At 42.9% G+C, this 18,168-nt stretch overlaps 1 protein-coding gene across 1 annotated transcript in view; it reads right to left on the minus strand.

Annotated features, from left to right (window-relative positions):
• Positions 1 to 2,959: 2,959 nt before the first annotated feature.
• Positions 2,960 to 18,168, minus strand: part of SLC2A8 (solute carrier family 2 member 8) — a 30,214-nt gene continuing 15,005 nt past the window's right edge. Inside the window, exon 10 of the mRNA XM_085855166.1 lies at positions 2,960 to 10,629. Within this exon, the coding sequence (XP_085711292.1) occupies positions 10,483 to 10,629 (147 nt within the window). The 3' untranslated portion in view covers positions 2,960 to 10,482. The remainder of the gene's footprint in view (positions 10,630 to 18,168) is intronic.

Raw genomic sequence — 18,168 nt, forward strand, 5'->3', positions numbered from 1 at the left:
CCTGTACACGCTGGGCGAGACATGATTCACGAGGGCGGCAAATTTGTCAGCTCCCTCCTCGATGATGGTCAGATAGTGTGAGAAGGAACAGAACCAATGCGACCATTTCATTTCTGCGTCAGTCGCGTTTGGGTCTGCGTCGAACCTCTCTGGTTTGTAGATCTTGTCCATCGTTGGTTGAGAGAGCCGAGAAAACCAAATGGAATAAATTGAAATGAGAGCGAGACAAGAACCTTCAGAGTTTAGGCTTTATTCCATTTGATTGGAGCCGCTTCTGTGGGCACACCGGGGAATACAGGTTCAGCTAGGAGTACATAAGCAGTAACGTATACATGTGCGATTAATCATTGCAGACTAAATCCGCGTAAGCACGGAGTTCGATATAATCTCCATTCTCACCAGTCAATGAGCACCTTCAGTTAACGAGCATCAAGTGAACAGCCGATGTAAATGGCAATGCCCCGGGGACAATCACTCCGTGCCGCGGAGACCTCCCCTTATACGCGAGACGCACAACATGTGATCCCGCGTCATGTCCCTCAATTCACCTCAATTCACCACAAGGGGTTTAAAACGTTTTGACCCCTACATCAACTGCAGATCACTCCTACTCGATAGTTTATGAACGATCCCATTGACTCTAATCTCACCTCTTCTTATTTTCAGAGAAACGTATGATGGCTGATTCAAAGTGTCTTCTCCCATTGTGTCACGGAAAAGAAACGAAATTCACTGATATCGGGATCAAGAAGCTCATCTCGTGCGCCAAATCTGGTGGAGATGGAGACCTGCAGGCTAAGCTACAGAACATTATTGATGTTGGTGGAGATGCGGCAAGCATCGCCTGCCACAAAGGTTGCTACTGTACTTATACATCAAAAGAGAAAATTGAGAGAGTGATAAAGTCACTGAAAAGAAAGGCTGAAGATGAGGGTGTAGGGACAACTACAAGGCCTCATACAAAGGTAGCTGACAAAGGTGTGTTTGAGTACAAACGTGATTGTATGTTCTGTAGCGAGGAATGTTTACCCATTGATGATAGACACCCAGAAAGATGGGACCGTGTCCGTGAGTGTATGACCGAAGAACGTTTTGACACAGAACGTAACCCACTCCCAACTATGAAAGATATGCTCCTTGATGTTGCTGAGCAGCGTAATGATGACATCGCGAGAAGAGTCAAGTTGCACCTTGCTTTTGTTTCTGATCTACCTTCTGCTGAGTGCAACTACCACGTCCGCTGCTGTATCAGTTTCACGAAAGTCCCCACATATGCCGATTTGTCAACTGGTAGTGCTGATGAAAATGCTCTGAAGGAAGTCATTGAGTACATGAACCGAGACAGGTCCAGAATAGGGAACAGTGTTGAACTACATTCCCTGTACTCGGATCGAGGTGGCAAGCTCGCTCAACGTGACATGTTTAGCAAGTTGACTGACTGCATGAGTAAGGATGTTATTGTTGTTCGGGTAGATGGCTGTGCTGCCATTGTTGGTTTCCGTGAGTCCTTTGCTAAAAGTCTCAAGATAGTTAAGGTAGATGATACGGATGAGAGGAGCATTGCTTCCGTGGTGAGGCAGATCAAGCATGAGGCACGGTCGGTCAAGTACAGCAGTGCCAATTATGACCTATCAGAGTTTACACAGGCCAACACAATCAAGGCGACCAGCCCAAGTTTGTTGAAGTTGGTTTCGGACCTGGTATCCAGTGGTAAAGTGACCAACAAATCTCTGAGCTTGAGCCAGTCAATTCAGTCACGTTACAGGAACCAGAAATCAGACAACATTAGGACTGGCAGTCAAACCGTTGCACCGGCACGGCAGTTCCGATCTTCTCAAACCCCTTCATGAACATGGCTTCACGACCTCGTACGATGAGGCCCTGGGATTCCGAAAATTGGACGCTCGTCTACTAGGTGACAATGCACAGGTTCTCCACCAGTTCATGGGGTTGTGTAGAACCGTCGGCGCCATCTTCGCGTGGTTTGACAACTTCGATCTCCAGGTATTCACACCCAATGGTCGACGCACTACCCATGTCCTCTCACATGAATTCCAGCAACCTCATCCCGCAGGTATGCTGGAGTATGGCCGCGCTAAGCCAGGGATGCAGACCATACTTGCAAAACCTGCCGACCAGCAGGCTCCACCTGAACTTGACATCACGAAGTATGGGTGGGAAATAAAAGATGACACCCCAGTACCAGCAACCTCCGATCAGCCCCCAGGACCCCCAAGATCTCATGGATGTAGTGCGGTGCGGCTGCAAGGCGGCGTTGAAGGCGTGCGGCACTGAACGTTGCAGCTGTCACCATGGAAATATATCATGCACTGTGTATTGCACTTGTGTTTGTCGTGACGCCTGCTTCAACCGTTCAAGACAGGAGACGAAGACCAATATGAAATGGAAGAGGAAGGAGAAGCAGATGTGGAAGATGACGAGGAAACTGAACATCTTGATCTTGCATTCGGCTCTGATGATGAATGGGAGTCATCGACGTTACTGAATAAACGCTTGACCACCATCGCTCTGAAAATGTCATTATTATTATTGTATTTCATTTTTGGCCGAAAAAGACCTTGAACTTCACCTTTGACCCTGAATTGACCCCAAATAACAAATTTGACCTCAGAAATCGATTCCTCAGGTCACAATTATACAGAAAAGAGGTATCACACGCGATTGTAAGTTAATTTGTTGAAAAGTTATATTCCACCCCTGTCCGTGTTGGCCATCTTGAATTTATGCAAATTAGCGGAGTTCCCCAAGGTTGCCGCTTCGGAAACCAAGCCAAATTTTCTCTATAGACCCATGTGAGTATGAAACCATCAAAAAACAATACACTTCTCATTACAACAAGGTTGAGTACAGAACATATACGGGTGGCAAACGGACTAAGATGGCTTCAAGTACAGCTTGCTCAGTTAAAAAACAAAAAAATGGAATCTCCAAAAAAAGATGCCAATCAAAGATTTATTTGCATCCATGGTATGATCACAATAAATATGTAGCAAGAGGAAGACTCGAGTGCACGCCTTGTTGGTTCACGAGTCAGTAAGTGACCACTATATTCGTTATGGGTATCTGTCTGTCTGTCCCGAGCATAGCTCCGTGGGTTTTGATCCGATCTTGATAAAATTAGGGTGCGAGGTTTATATCATGATCCAGTTGTGTTTTCCGGAGAATGGGCGTGCTGTGCCCATTATGGGCGGAGCCACGCCCCAAAAACATGTGTTTTTAGGGGGTAGCCGGTTTCAAGTTACATCTTCTCCGAGGGGGTTTGTCGAATCTGGCAGAGGTTTCGGTATTTGGTTAGCCCAATGGCACCTGCATAGCCCCACGGAGCTCGATTTTTTTTATTTTCGTCCCAAGGTCAAGGTCACAAGGTCACGAACATAGAAAATGTCAAAAAAAAATCAATAAATTGGGCATCGAGCTCCGAGGGTTTTCAACTGTTTCGAATGAAAGTTGGTATGCAAGTAGTGCTCTGAGTACTACAACTTTCATCATTTACGTTTTTCCCGATTCCCGCCAGTTTGCCCGTAACGTCCCCTCAAAGGTCAAAAAATAAAAAAGACGAACTGTGTACATTGCTCGTGAACCATCGCAGTCTCCAGATTTGTGTTATATTTAAAGTTAATGAGTAATAAAGAAAACAACAATCAAAATGTGTACAGTTATATTGAAAGATATTTCAAGAAGGAAGAGTTCATTGTAGTAAAGTCTCCAATTCAAATGATTTGTGCAAATTTACCATCACTGGTTTTATGGCACTCTTTGTCACTGTAAATCAACATTGGATGGCTACGCATCATCGAAGGACTGTCGATTGAACGGATCGATTGGAAGGTGAACGGTATTTAGATGGGGAGAATCTAGAACGAAGAAAAAAAATGAAAATGGAAACTGATGTTTTGTCTTCATGAGAACAACCATCTGATCATACGTCAGCGAGCTGCAGCTCAACGCAAAACACAATCATAAGAAGACGTTTTGGAGTATTTTCACCTTTTTACAACACTGGAAGGGCTCTTTCGGTAATTACTGCTGTCTGTCCATGAACTGAAACACCGCGAATACTGTATTTGTGCAGATTATCACAAGAGGTTCATGCCAGATTTAAAGGGGCTGTCACACCTTGACGTTTTAGCCAGCGAATCAAAATGTATGTAAAACGCTTGCATACGATGAACTATTGATGTTTTTTTTTAAGTTTTTGGCGTATTCATAATGAGTTGGACGTATGCATAACGTATTAGTAACGTACACAGAACGTTTCGATAACTTATAGATAACTTATACCAACGAATGCTAAGCGTGTTGTCGGCGTTCACAACGTATGCCCAACGATAGTCGAACGTATGCATAGCGCGCAGCAGCGTATCGCCGACAATCACGTGGCATAGCCTATTAAAAGGCTGCCGCTCGACGATTCAAATCATAACCGCACTAGACATCGAAGTGTCAACATCACAGTCATGCCCTGTCACACGTATGCCGACGTATGAAAAATTTGCCGAATACGCTGGCACACGTCGAATACGTTATGGGTAAGTTTTGTATATGTTAAGAGCACGCTGAAGCACGCTGGCATACGTCGTAGTACACCGAGCACATCGACAAATTTTAAGCATGCTTAAAATTTTTCGACGTATGCCAGCGCATGACTCACACATTCCGCATACGCTGGCCATAAGTTGTAGGCACGTTATGCGATCGTTGACACACATTACTTGTAAGTTACTCATAAGTCGAAACGCGTCGAGGTAATGCATAGCGTACCCGAAACATTTTTTTTTTTTTTTTTTGTATACCTTGGTCGAGGCTCGTATGAGAGCTAACACACAACTCACAGCAAGGAGGCATGAGACAAGAGGGGCGGGAGTGGAAGGGACAAAACAGTGGGGAACAGACACATTAGGTGAACTGTGGAAGGGAGAGGGATGGGGATGGGACGGGGAACATGGCGAAGAGAAGATGGACATTTCGGGGACTTTCAGGAAGGAAAGCAGGAGAAATGAAGGAAGTGGGCTTGGGTGGATTATCGGGGGTAGAAAAGATCGAGGATTTGGATGGGGGAAGATAAGAGGTGGTGGTGAACAGCTGTTTTGAAAGCCTGGAGGGAAGAATGGGAAAGAATAGAGTGAGGAAGTTTATTCCAAAGGTGGGAAAAAAAGAGGAATGAAAGAGTGAAGATGAGCAGTGATTCGTGATTTTGGTAGTTTTACCAGAAGGGGGTTGTTGGCAGACCTTGAGCGCCCTGTGGAAATGTGGTGGGGACAAATCGCAGAGAGAGCAGGGGGGGCAAGACTGGAGAGGAGTCGGTAGAAGACAGAAAGACCACCGACCAACCTGCGGTGATTGAGTGAGAGGCCCAAAGACTCAGCATCATTGCGGGAGATGCCGATGATCTTAAATGCCCTGGTTTCGACAGCGTGAAGCCGAGAAAGGTGGGAGGCAGGAGCACCAGCCCAGAGGGGAGAGCAGTACTCCATCAGGCTACGGACAAAAGCTGTGTAAGTGGTCAGGAGCTCAAGAGGGCCGAGGAAGGACTTAGCACGACGGAGGATTCCCAGTCGGCGACTGGCTTTTGAGGCGAGGTTGGAAATGTGACTTTCCCAGGAAAGGTCATGGCAGATAGTGAGACCTAGAAGCTTGAAAGAAAAGACTTCTTCCAAAAGACTTATTTCTAACCTATGAGTAACGTGCTTTGAACCTATGTGTAACGTCTCTCCAACGCACATTGACGTATGTAGGCGTATATGATTGACGTCTTCCGGACGACCACAGAACTTACTGAACGTGTTTCTAACTTACAGCTACCGTATAGTGGCGTATTGGCAGCGTTTAGGGGAATTGGTATATAAAAATGGGCTTCACAGGAGGAACCCGTCAGTGTTTCAGACTCCATGGTGAGTACATGTCCATGTCAGTAGTATCAGTATTAGTAGGAGTAGTAGTAGGTGAGCGTGTCATTAGTGGAAGTAGTAGTAGTAGTTGTAGTAGTAGGTCCATGTCAGTAGTAGTATGTGAGTGTGATGGCGAGGGTGTGGGTGATGATGGATTCTCCTTGCGTCCGCGTCCACGGCCACGGCCAGGAGATTTCTTTGCAGCATTCTTCGGCTTTATTTTTTTGAAATGTTTTTCTACGCTGAACTATTGATGTTTTTAAAAAGTTTTTGGTATATTCATAACGAGTTGGACAAATGCATAATGTATTAGTAACGTACACAGAACGTTTCGATAACTTATACCAACGAATGCTTAGCGTGTTGTCAGCATTCACAACGTATGCCCAACGATAGTCTTACGTTTGCATAGCGTGCGGCAGCATATCGTCGACGATCACATGGCGTAGGCTATTCATAGGCTGCCGCTCAACGATTTAAATCATAACCGCACTAGAAATCGAAGTGTCAACATCACCGTCATGACGAAGAAAAAAAAAACAAAAAAAACATGGAGTCTGGAACACTGACAGCTTCCTCCTGTGAAGCCCATTTTTATATACCAATTTCCCTAAACGCTGCCAATACGCCATTATACGGTAGCTGTAAGTTAGAAACACGTTCAGTAAGTTCTGTGGTCGTCCGGAAGACGTCAAATACGTCTACATACGTCAATGTGCGTTGGAGATACATTACACATAGGTTCAAAGCACGTTAATCAAAGTTTAGAAATAAGTTTCGGGTACGCTAAACATTACCTCGACGTGTTTCGACTTATGAGTAACTTACAAGTAACGTGTGTCGACGTGTCAACGATCGCGTAACGTGCCTACAACTTATGGCCAGCGTATGCGGAACATGTGAGTCATACACTGACATAAGTCGAAAAATTTTGAGCATGTTAAAATTTGTCGACGAGCTCAGCATACTACGACGTATGCCAGCGTGCTCTTAATGTATACAAAACTTACGCATAATGTATTCGACGTGTGCCAGCGTTTTAGACAAATTTTTCATACGTCGGCATACGCTGGCTAAATCGTCAAGGTGTGACAGGCCCTTAAGACGGGGATTGGCTAAGCCGATGCAGAACCTCATTGCACAGCGATTGGCCTTTGCGCTCGTAACAGGTAGTGTAGTACGTAACCCAAAGATAATCTGCCATTGTCACAAATCACAATGCAAATGATAAAATAACAAATGAAAACATAAGACAACGTACATTAATGCAAATTGCACATTTCACAGAGATGCCGATGGCAATGCCCCCCCCCACCCCCAAACTCAAACAATGGAAAGAGTATTATATAACCAATATAATATAAACAACCAAAAACAAAAACAAGTAATGGTACATTCAAAGTACACTGCCCCCCATGCCAAATAAATAAACAACAATCTTCCAGTGCACGACATCGCCGGAGCATCTTTGGCGCCCAGGAATGCCGCCTTGCAGCACATTGAGCCAAAATTGGGAGGGAGCGGTGTGCAATAATTGATTAATTGCAGAATTAAAATAAATAAAAGATAATAATCATTAAATAATTTCTCAATCAATTGCTGAATAGCATACCGAAACTACCATCGTTTCATCTGAATCTGTAACTTTTTGAAAATCAAGTACTTAATCGAAAAATGAATAATTAATCGATTGATCAATCATTGTCAAAACCACCCTTTCGAGCCAAATCACTTGGTCACTATCATGTCCAAATATCAGCTTCTGAGATAATGCCAGGATGAGAAATAAAATGAAGCATTTAATAAATCGATAATAATCAAGTAATTACTCAATGAATTGATTCATCAAAAAACAAAAAATAAAGTTTTTGCTAAAGTACATCTTCACTTTTGTCCTCAAATTTCAGCCTTCCAGCTCAAAGAATCGCTGAGATATTGCCCGGACAAACGACAAAAAAAATAATTAATCAATCAATTGATTAATCAATAAATCAAAATACTCATTATAGCCAAACCACGTGGTCACTGTCATGTCCAAATATTAGCTTCCCAGCTCAAAAGGTACCTGGGATTTTACCAGGATGAGAAATAAAATGAAGTATTTAATAAATCGATAATAATCAAGTAATTAATCAATTAATTGATTCATCAAAAATAAAAAAATAACGTTTTTGCCAAAGCACATCTTCACTTTTGTCCCCAAATTTCAGCTTCCTTGATCTCAGAATGGCTGAGATATCACCTGGACAAACAAACAAACAAATAAACAAACAGACAGATAAAACGGAGTAAAAACTGAGTCCTCCCTTCCTTCGGGTGTCTGGTGATGACATCATGCATCGCCTGGATATGGAATTGGGAAGGAGCGATATACAACAAGCCCTTTGCAAATAACAATGGTGAACCTCGCTGGGGTATGTACATTGCCTTCAGAAAGTATTCACCTGTGGTATGATTGGAGTCCACCTGTGGCTAATTCAATTGTTTGGACATGATTTAGAAAGAAACACACCTTTCTACGCAAGGTCCTACAGTTGACAGTGCATATCAGAGCAGAAACTCCGCCATGAAGTCCAAGGAACTGTCCGTAGAATGGACATTGTGAGGAGGCATAGATCTGGGGATTGTGAGGAGGCATAGATCTGGGGAAGGGTATAAAACAATTTCTCATGATGAAAGTTCCCAAGAGCACAGTGAGCTCCATCATTAGGAAATGGAAACAATATGGAACTACCCAGACTCTTCTGAGAGCTGGCAGTCCAACCAAACTGAGCAACTGGGCAAGAAGCACCTTGGTCAGGGAGGTGACCAAGAACCCAATGACCACTCTGACAGAACTACAGAGTTCCTTGGCTGAGATAGGAAAACCTGACAGAGGGACAACAATCTCTGCAGCACTTTACAAATGTAGGTTTTAAGGGAAAGTGGCCAGACAGAAACCACTCCTGAGAAAAAGGGACATAACAGCACACCTGGAGTTTTCAAAAACCGCATGTGGCAGACTGAGAGCATGAGGCAAAAAAGCATGTGGTCTGATGAGACGAAAATTGAACTCTTGGGCCAGAATGTAAAACGCTACGTCTGGCAGAAACCGTGCACAGCTCATCACCCATCCAACACCATCCCTACTGTGAAGAATGGTGGTGGCAGCATCATGCTATGGAATGCTTTTCAGTGGCAGGGGCTGGGAGACTTGTAAGAATAGAGGGAACAATGAATGGAGCCAAATATAATTAAGAAAATCCTTTAGGAGAACCTCATTCAGAGTGCAAAAGACCTTAGACCGTGGTGAAGATTTACGTTCCAACAGGACAATGACCCCAAGCATACAGCCAAAGCAACACTGGAATGGCTTCAGACCAAGAACATGAAAGTCCTCGAGTGGCCCAGCCAAAGCCCAGAATTGAACCCCATTGAGAATCTGTGGAAAGACTTGAAAATTGCTGTTCACCGACACTCCCCATCCAACTTGACAGAACTTGTGCAAATCTGCAAGGAAGACTGGGAGAAAATCCCCAAATCCAGATGTGCAAAGCTGATAGAAATACTGAACAAAACTCGAAGCTGTAATTACTGCAAAGGCGCTTCCACAAAGTATCGACTCGGGGGGGGGGGGGGGCTGAATATGCAAGCAAATTATATATTTCTGCATTTCATTTTCAATAAATTTGTAAAATTTCTAAAAACACGTTTTCACGTCGTCATTATGGGGTATTTTGTGTAGATTGGTGACAATTTTTTTAACTTAATCCATTTTTAATTCAGGCTGTAACACAACAAAATGTGAAAAAGTCGAGGGGTGTGAATACTTTCTGAAGGCACAGTATATTACAGTCGGTCTGAGACTGAACGATCCACAATAAAGTAGATATCTGTGTGCGGACTCACACATACTCACCGACACAGAACAATCTCAATAACCTCTCTGGTCACTTCATGGACTGGGGAAGCTGACAATTGGCAAAAGGGGGATTGGTGGACAGGAAGTTAGAAATGTTTGATTTAAAAAAAAGCATAAAAATAAAATAAGGTAAAAGAATGCTTGTAGCACCAAGGAAGCAATGTAATCCCAAAAAAGGACCCCAGAGGTAGAAAATAAATGCTCCATCTGCTCTTGAGGGAGGAAATCTCCGGTGCCAAGAGCGCTTTTAACAAGATGAAAAATTCTATTAAAAAAATGAAAATGAAAATAAAACATTTCTCACAAACCACAGCCTTGCCGTCAGCAGCAAGTGGCAACCTGTCTGTCCCAAATAACACGTCTGACCCGTTGAGCAGCATTACCGTTTTTAGTGCAATTGGACCGACAATGCAATATAATCATACAGTATCCATAAACGCACACCAAATAAGGATAACCGCAAAATAGTGAGTAAAAGATCAGATCATTTCTGAGAAAGCAACTTAGCAATGGTGTGTGGTCACGTTATATACAATGGAGAGGCCACACATGATCACTCAATTGTAACATCACACCTTTAACAAAACTGCAAGTGTTCCAGATTGTAGACAATGGCAAGAGGGCATTCTACGGTCAAGGAATTTCAGGAGTTTGATGTTCAGGGTCCACGCGTCATTGTGGTTTCTTGGAGCCCATCCGTGCTTGGATCTGCTCCAAACTCTGACCCTTCGTCTCCGGTAGTACGACGGCCGCAAATATTAGGCCGGCCACGCAGGCTCCCGCAAACAACCAGAACACGCCATCTTCACCCAACGCATGCTGGAGGAAACACCACCACAACGTATCACTGCAAAACCTACTCGTGTCTCCATCTGCAGTACACACTCCGTCAATCAATATGACAAAATTTTCATCGGTATGTTTGAAAAGTGAACCTTACAAGAAGTTAATCTTCCCTGATGTGGAAAAATCGAATAAGTTGAATTTTGGTCAAAATTGAGTTTGACCTATTTTTGGACTTTCAAGGACCTCTTCATTTAGTCCAACAAAACTCTTCCAATTTAGTAGATTTTGTTCCGGCAAAACCGAGCAAGTTGGCCAACAGTAGGCATCTGATCAGGTAAAAACCTAGTAAGTCATTATGTAACCATATAAACAAAGAAAAAAGAAAAGAAAAAAGAAAAAAAAGACATGTGCAGCGGAAACATTGTCCCCCATGTTCAGCCGACATGCTTAAACTAATTCTCTTGTTACCAGCACCATCATCCCAAAGGTCCATTGTTTCTTCTGATTATCTCAAATTCCAGTGGAGAGCACTTACTAGGTTTTTCCAGATCAGGGGAGTAATGTCCTGATTGAACATAGTTTTCCAAAAAAAACTAGAACTACGTTGTCGATGACACACCATCGCATATTCCCGCGCGCACTGCTTTGTCCCATTAACGCAAGGTGAAATTTTATCTTGCAAAATGGATTGACTATTCATTTCTATTTGATGTGCTTTATGACCAAAGACTTACTATGTTTACTAAATCAGAAGTCATTGCAAGCATGTCAACATTTCATGAAACATTAATTTAACACTGTCCAGCAATATAGAACTGTGCATCAATTTAATCATAGGAATGAACTGTGTTTCATATTAATTATAAAAATCAGCCCCCATGACCCCAACCCCTCTGGCCAGGCCCCTAGGTGTCATATCAAAAATCCGACAGTGTTGTGCACTTCCCCATACATATATCTACAATGTCCCAAAGTTTCAAGTTCCTATCTCAAACGGTGTAGGAGGAGCTATGTTGACCCCCTATCCCCTAAGCACCCCCTACCCCCCAAGCACCTTCTGATCATCATGTGTTTAAAAAAAAATGTTGTTAAATGTATAACTCATGAATATGTTTAATTAAAAAAGCTATAAGACAAATTTTTTTTAATCAACCCCCATGACCCCAACCCCTCTGGCCAGGCCCCTAGGTGTCATATTAAAAATCCGAAAGTGTTGTGCACTTCCCCATACATATATCTACTATGTCCCAAAGTTTCAAGTTCCTATTTCAAACGGTGTAGGAGGAGTTACAGGGTAAGACAGACAGACGGACGGACGGACACAATCACAATATTTAAATAAAGTTAATAAAGGAATGTCACACTCACCCCAACAGCTTCCTTTAGCACGTCAATGTTTACTAATGGTGGATTGACATTAGGAGAGCTTTACTCGTTGCATGGTCGAGCATTTCAAAACAGTTTTGGATGATCACAACAACAACTAAGGCAGGGCTTTCCCAACCTTTTTTTACTGGGGTACCATTTCACATGTTCGTGGTCCCACCGAGTACCACTGTACCAAAATTCACCTAAAATAGTGTTTATTTGCGATACAGATACGACAATGGGGAGTTAAACAATACTAACAATTCACAACTATGACATTGAGCAATCTGATCTGAACAAAAGAATGATACAATAAGTACCGATTTCATTGTGTAAAATATCCAGTCAATGGGATGGTTGAGCCTGCTTCTTGCTCACAAGCAGGTCGATGTCAGGCTTTGTTTTGGATAAAGCGCACCGAAAATCATGTTCAACATCCAGTAGGGATCTTTGTTTTGTTTTTAGAATAACGACTGACGAGAACCCAGCTTCACACAGCCATGTAGATGGGAATACCATGAGCGAATGAACAGCCAGGGCAGCTAGCTTAGGGTAAGACCCCAACATTCCACACCAGAAGTCCGCAAGATTCATCTCGTCAAACTGATCTCGGGCTGTGGAGTCGTTCTGGAGATCAATCAAGCTTTTCTGCAGTCTTGTTACAGGTGGCACATCCAATGCATTCATGTGAAATGGGTTGCGAATCATTTTCAGATCCAGTTCCTTGAGATCTGGAAAATAGGAATTGAATTCCTCATCCAAATAAACGAGGTGATCTTTTACCAGTTGTATGAACACCCTTGGGGGATTCTTTTCACGCTTCTGAAGAATATCGGCCGTGCAAGAAAACATGACCACCACTCCCGCTTCGACATTCGTCTTCCACAGACGGAATTTTTCCTGAAATCCCTCGACCTTGTCTATGAAGTCGATGATAGTCGCGCCAGTCCCCTGAAGAGACTTGTTCAGGGCGTTTAACTGAGAGAAAATGTCGACCAAATAAGCCAGGTGCAATGCCCAGTCGGGGTCGTTCAAAGCAGCGACGAAATAGACAGTCTTTGGTTTTCCATCGTTTTCGAAGAATTCACGAAGCTCAGCTCGCAGTTCAAACACGTGCTCCGCCATATTTCCACGGAATAACCATCTCACCTCAGTGTGGAATAAGAGAACTTTATGGTCGGAGTCGAAATCCTCGCAAAGTTTCTTGAAAAGTCACGAATTGAGAGCTTGGGATTTCACATGGTTCACAATTTTGATCATGGTTGAGAGAATGTCAGTCAATGGCTTGGGGAGCGCCTTGGCTGCGAGTGCGTGGCAGTGGATCGTACAGTGTAGGCCGCGCACTTCAGGAGCAACTGCCTTCACAAGCGTTTGGAAACCTGATCTGCACCCCAACATAGCTGGAGCACCATCTGTAGTACAGCCTTTCAGATCAACCCATGACAGCCCAACTTGATCAAAGACGGAAGACACCTCTTCGAAAATGTCCTTTGCTTTCGTTGTGGTTTTAAGCGGGCGGCAAAATAGTATTTCATCCTTGAACTCGGCTTTATGCACGTACCGAACGAACGCTAACAGTTGGGCACAATTTGCCACATCAGTTGACCCATCCAATTGGATAGAAAATCCGCATGGAGACGCCTTGATTTCTGCCACCACCCGGTCACGAATATTGGTTGACATTTCTTCAATGCGCCTCTGAACTGTTTTGTTTGACAACGAAAGAGAATTGAGCTACTTGGCGCTTTGTTCTCCCAGCATGAGACGTACGACATCCTTTGTGGTGGGAAGGATGAGGCTTTCACCGACGGTGTGAGGTTTTTTCTGTTCTGCAATACGCAATGCAACTAAGTAGGATGCCTTTACGGCTGCCGTAGACTGCTGTTGAAAACTGCCGCTGCCGTGGAAGCGTGATCTTTTCATGGCATTTTCCTTCCGACGAAAAAAAATCATGGTCCTTGTTGCTGTGTTCAGGATGAACAGAATCAAAATGGCACTTCAATAGACTTGGCTTCATAGATTGATTGTGGAGAACTTTTCCACAAATCACACACTGTGGAGCTTCTAATTCACCTTTTTGGATGGAAGTGAAGCCTAACTTGAGATAACTCTCCGAATATTTTCGCATTGACGTGATGCTGGTGAACGATAACGGTAACAATAAGCCGGGCAATAAGCAATGATGACAGTGTGGCGTGTAGAGACAAAACGAATAATAAGACTTGTGCACAATGGCCGATAACAAACAGCTGTCAGTGTACAGCCGCTTTAGATATAAATTTAATTACTGTGCACAAGTGCATGAGAGAGAAGTAAAAATATACCATCAGAGATGGGGAATCCCCCACCATTGAAAAATAATTGAAATCAAATAAGCGGTTTTCCATTTATTACAAAAAACATTTTCTTCAAGATGGCCACCCCAGCCGGCCATCTTGGATCCGGCCACGCCCAAAATCAACAGGGTTCTTCCTTTTCAGGTGGTACATGTGTGACCCAAATTTCAAATCGATATGGCGAACAGTTTATGAGTTATCGCATTCACAGCTATACATGTTGACGCCCAGCCAGCCGGACAGATGGACGGACGGACGGACGGACAGCCGGACAGACGACCCGGGTGATAACAATATCCCCTTCTAACAACTGCGTTAAAAAAAAAAAAACTAAAAGCACGCTGCCGCGTACCACCGAGAAAGTCCAAATGTACCACCTGTGGTACGCGTACCACAGGTTGGGAACCCCTGAACTAGGGAGTTCATGGAACACTACCCCACGCAGTCTTGAGATATAAAAGGCCATGGGAGGGGTCTGTGAGCGGCAAATTTGATTGGTTGAGATGATGTAAAATGCTGTAATATTTTGCCCAAGTACTGATAAACGGAAGGGTTTTGAAAATGCTAAAAAGGTGATTTGTGTTCTCCAGTGTTCAAGTATACAATTCAATTGAAAGTTCAAAAAAAATTTTTTTTTTAAGGTTGTTGGAAAAATAAATTTGGAAATTTCCTGCATTGATGCAGCGTCTTTCACACCACCTTATCGAACACGTTAGATTCGTTCTTTGTACCTGTTTGTGTCATTTATGACTTCCTTAAAAAAACAGTAAATTTCCTGTTTGGAATGATTTTCAATTTGATTTGACTTCCAGACAGGCAGACAGACTAAAAAATAAAATAAACTCATCTCTGCACAAGCACGATCGGGACAAACTCAGAGCCAAATACTGCTAAACTGCAGCTTTGTTTACTGATTAGTGTTCAAAATTAAGTTGTTCCTCGATCATAAACTGTCGTTTGCAGACAGACAGACGGACGGACACAAAGTGAACCGACTGCTCAACCCCGCTTTTCACTTTGTGTGTGCAGGGGGGTAACAACACTCATGTTGAAGCAACACAGCAAAATCAAACTTCAACAAGGTGCTCAACATTGATGCTGCAGATTCTCCGAGCTTCAACTGCATCTTAATTTGAGACTCCAAGTGGCAAGTTCATGGATAGGACCGATTCAGTGATCTGTTTTTGTAATAAATAAATAAATAAATAAATAAATAAATAAATAAAACAAAAAACCAAAACAAGACTCTTTTGCTTTCACATTTCAAGGAACACTTTCAACCAGGCGTGGATGATGGCGGGTTCCCCCAAGAGATTCTTAATTCCAAAACAACCACCGGATCCTTCATCCAATGATCAATTGTTTGCAGTCTCAGTCAGCTTTTGGTCAGGCCATCCATCAAATGTAATCATGGGATATGTTCAAATGAAAATTATACAACATTGAGATTTGAAACAGGACCCTTCACCATAAGCACACTTCATTCATTCATTCCTAACTGACATATTGGCCAATTGTGCACAAAGAATAACCTATCACAGTAAATGACAAGGGAGAAAATAGAAGGGAAATGAGGGAGAGAGCAATAGAGAAAATGGAAAATGACATGGGGAAGGGGGAGTTGGAGGGGAAGGAAGAAGGATGGATGGGTTGTATGGGATATACATGGGCAAATAGGGAGGAAGAGGGTCGAAGAAGATGCAAGTCATAATGTACATGGAGTTTTTTTCAAACTTTTCAAACTTCAAACTTTAATTTTCAAAACGATGTCTGGAATGACCAAATCTATAGGAGAGTGAAGATGCTCGGTATGGCCTAGGATAGGTAGGAAGCATATTCGAACCAATGTTTGTGACATCTTCAAGGTCATGCAAGGTCTGTTGATGTCAGAGTGAATGACAATTTCTGTGCAATGGGAGTTCATGGCGATGATGGCTGCAACCATGGACAGGTAAAACACATCAAAAGGTAAAGGAATCGGCCAACGAGACATTGGTAGCTGAAGGTTGAGTGTCAATTTACTTCCTGGTTTGAGATTCAATTGTGATGTCATGTAATCTATAATGAAAGAGCGTGTGCGCGCGTCCTGCATAATTCCAAAACCATGAAACCTCGCGGCCCAAAACTTTGCATGCACACCAAGGGAGTGCACGAATGAAAACTGGGTATTGGGGGAAATTTAAAGACCCCTTTTGAAGATAATTCAGGGGGTGCAAATCATTAAAAAAAAAAACACGAACAAAATAAAAAGCCTTACAAAGCCTTACCAAGATGGCAGCCGTGCCATCTTTGTTAGCACGCTGTCACCTCGTTGGCTTCTTAAGCCGCTATTATGTTTCAGCCTGCTCAAAAAGACATAGACTTGGAACAGGCTTTCATGGTCTCTGCACTCAAATTATTTTTTTCCCCACTTTCCTCAGTCATATCATCGAATGCCTGATCTTCATACCTACACATTGCTGGATAGTGTATACATCACTTTTGTCGGTGCTACAGATTTCAAATTAGGAGCATGCAGCAATTTTGTGCATTATATGATTTGACGTTCCACGATTGACTCATGGACTAATTAAAGTATATAATCAAAATCTGTTTTCGGATTTGAGGATTTGTTAGTGTGGACTCGTCGTCGTCGACAAAGTGTCGAAATCGAAAAATTTTAAGAAATTAGCGATTCTTATAACCAAGCGTATTTACTTTAAGCAAGGCTGTGTGTGCTCCCTCCTCCATATTTAAGGGGCTGTCACACCATGACGATTTAGCCAGCAATGGCAACGTATAAAAATGTATGTAAAACCTTGGCGTACGCTGAAATTTTGATGTTTTTTTTTTTAGTTTTGGTCGTATTCATAACGTACTGGTTGTATGCATAACATATTAGTAACGGGCACAGAACGTTTCGTTGTCTTATAGATAACTTATACCAACGAATGCTTAGCCTGTTGTCGGCGTTCACAACCTATGCCCAACGATAGTTTAACTTAGGCATAGCGCACTGCACGTATCGCCGACGAACTCGTGGCGTAGCCTGTTAAAAACCTGCCGCACGCCGATTTAAATCATAACTGCCTGAGAATTGGAAGTGTCAACATCGCAGTCACACCTTGACGATTTAGCCAGCGTATGCCGACCTTTGAAAAATGTGTCTAAAACGCTGGCACACGTCGAATACGTTATGGATAAGTTGTGTATACGTTAAGAGCACGCTGAAAAACGATGAAGTATGCCGTCATATTTCGTGGTACGTTTAGTACATCGTGAAATTTCAAGCATGCTGAAAATTTTACGACGTACTTGCCGTATGGCTCACACGTTCTGCTACGCTGGGAATAAGTTGTAGGCACGATATGCGATCGTTGACACACGTCGACACAAGTTCTTTGTAAGTTACTCATAAGTCGAAACACGTCGAGGTAATGTTTGGCATACCCGAAACTTATTTTCTCCGTCAAGGCACATTTTCTTTTTTTCTCCTTGGCTCCGTGAGGGCACGTGACGAAATATCTAGTCTATCACGAATTTTAAAATATATTCGGACATTTGCTTTTAAGTTTCGACGTCGACGTGACAATATCCTCAAACAGAAAATATTCACAGAGGAGGAACTAAGAATAAGACATGAGCAAACTGAAGAGGCAATCGGATGTGACGTAACGGCACGTGACGAAATATCGGAAGTTATTGTTGTTTGTTTTTTTTTTAAATGCTGCCAATACGCCATTATACGGTTGCTGTAAATTAGAAACACGTTCAGTAAGTTTTGGGTCGTCTGGAAGACGTCAATCAAATACGTCTACATACGTCAATATGCGTTGGAAGTACGTTACACATAGGTTAGAAATAAGTTTTGGGTACGCTAAACATTACC

The sequence above is a fragment of the Eptatretus burgeri genome, chromosome 14, assembly GCF_056783735.1.
Source record: "Eptatretus burgeri isolate ZD-2024b chromosome 14, Ebu_testis_v1, whole genome shotgun sequence".
Lineage (NCBI taxonomy): Eukaryota > Metazoa > Chordata > Myxini > Myxiniformes > Myxinidae > Eptatretus > Eptatretus burgeri.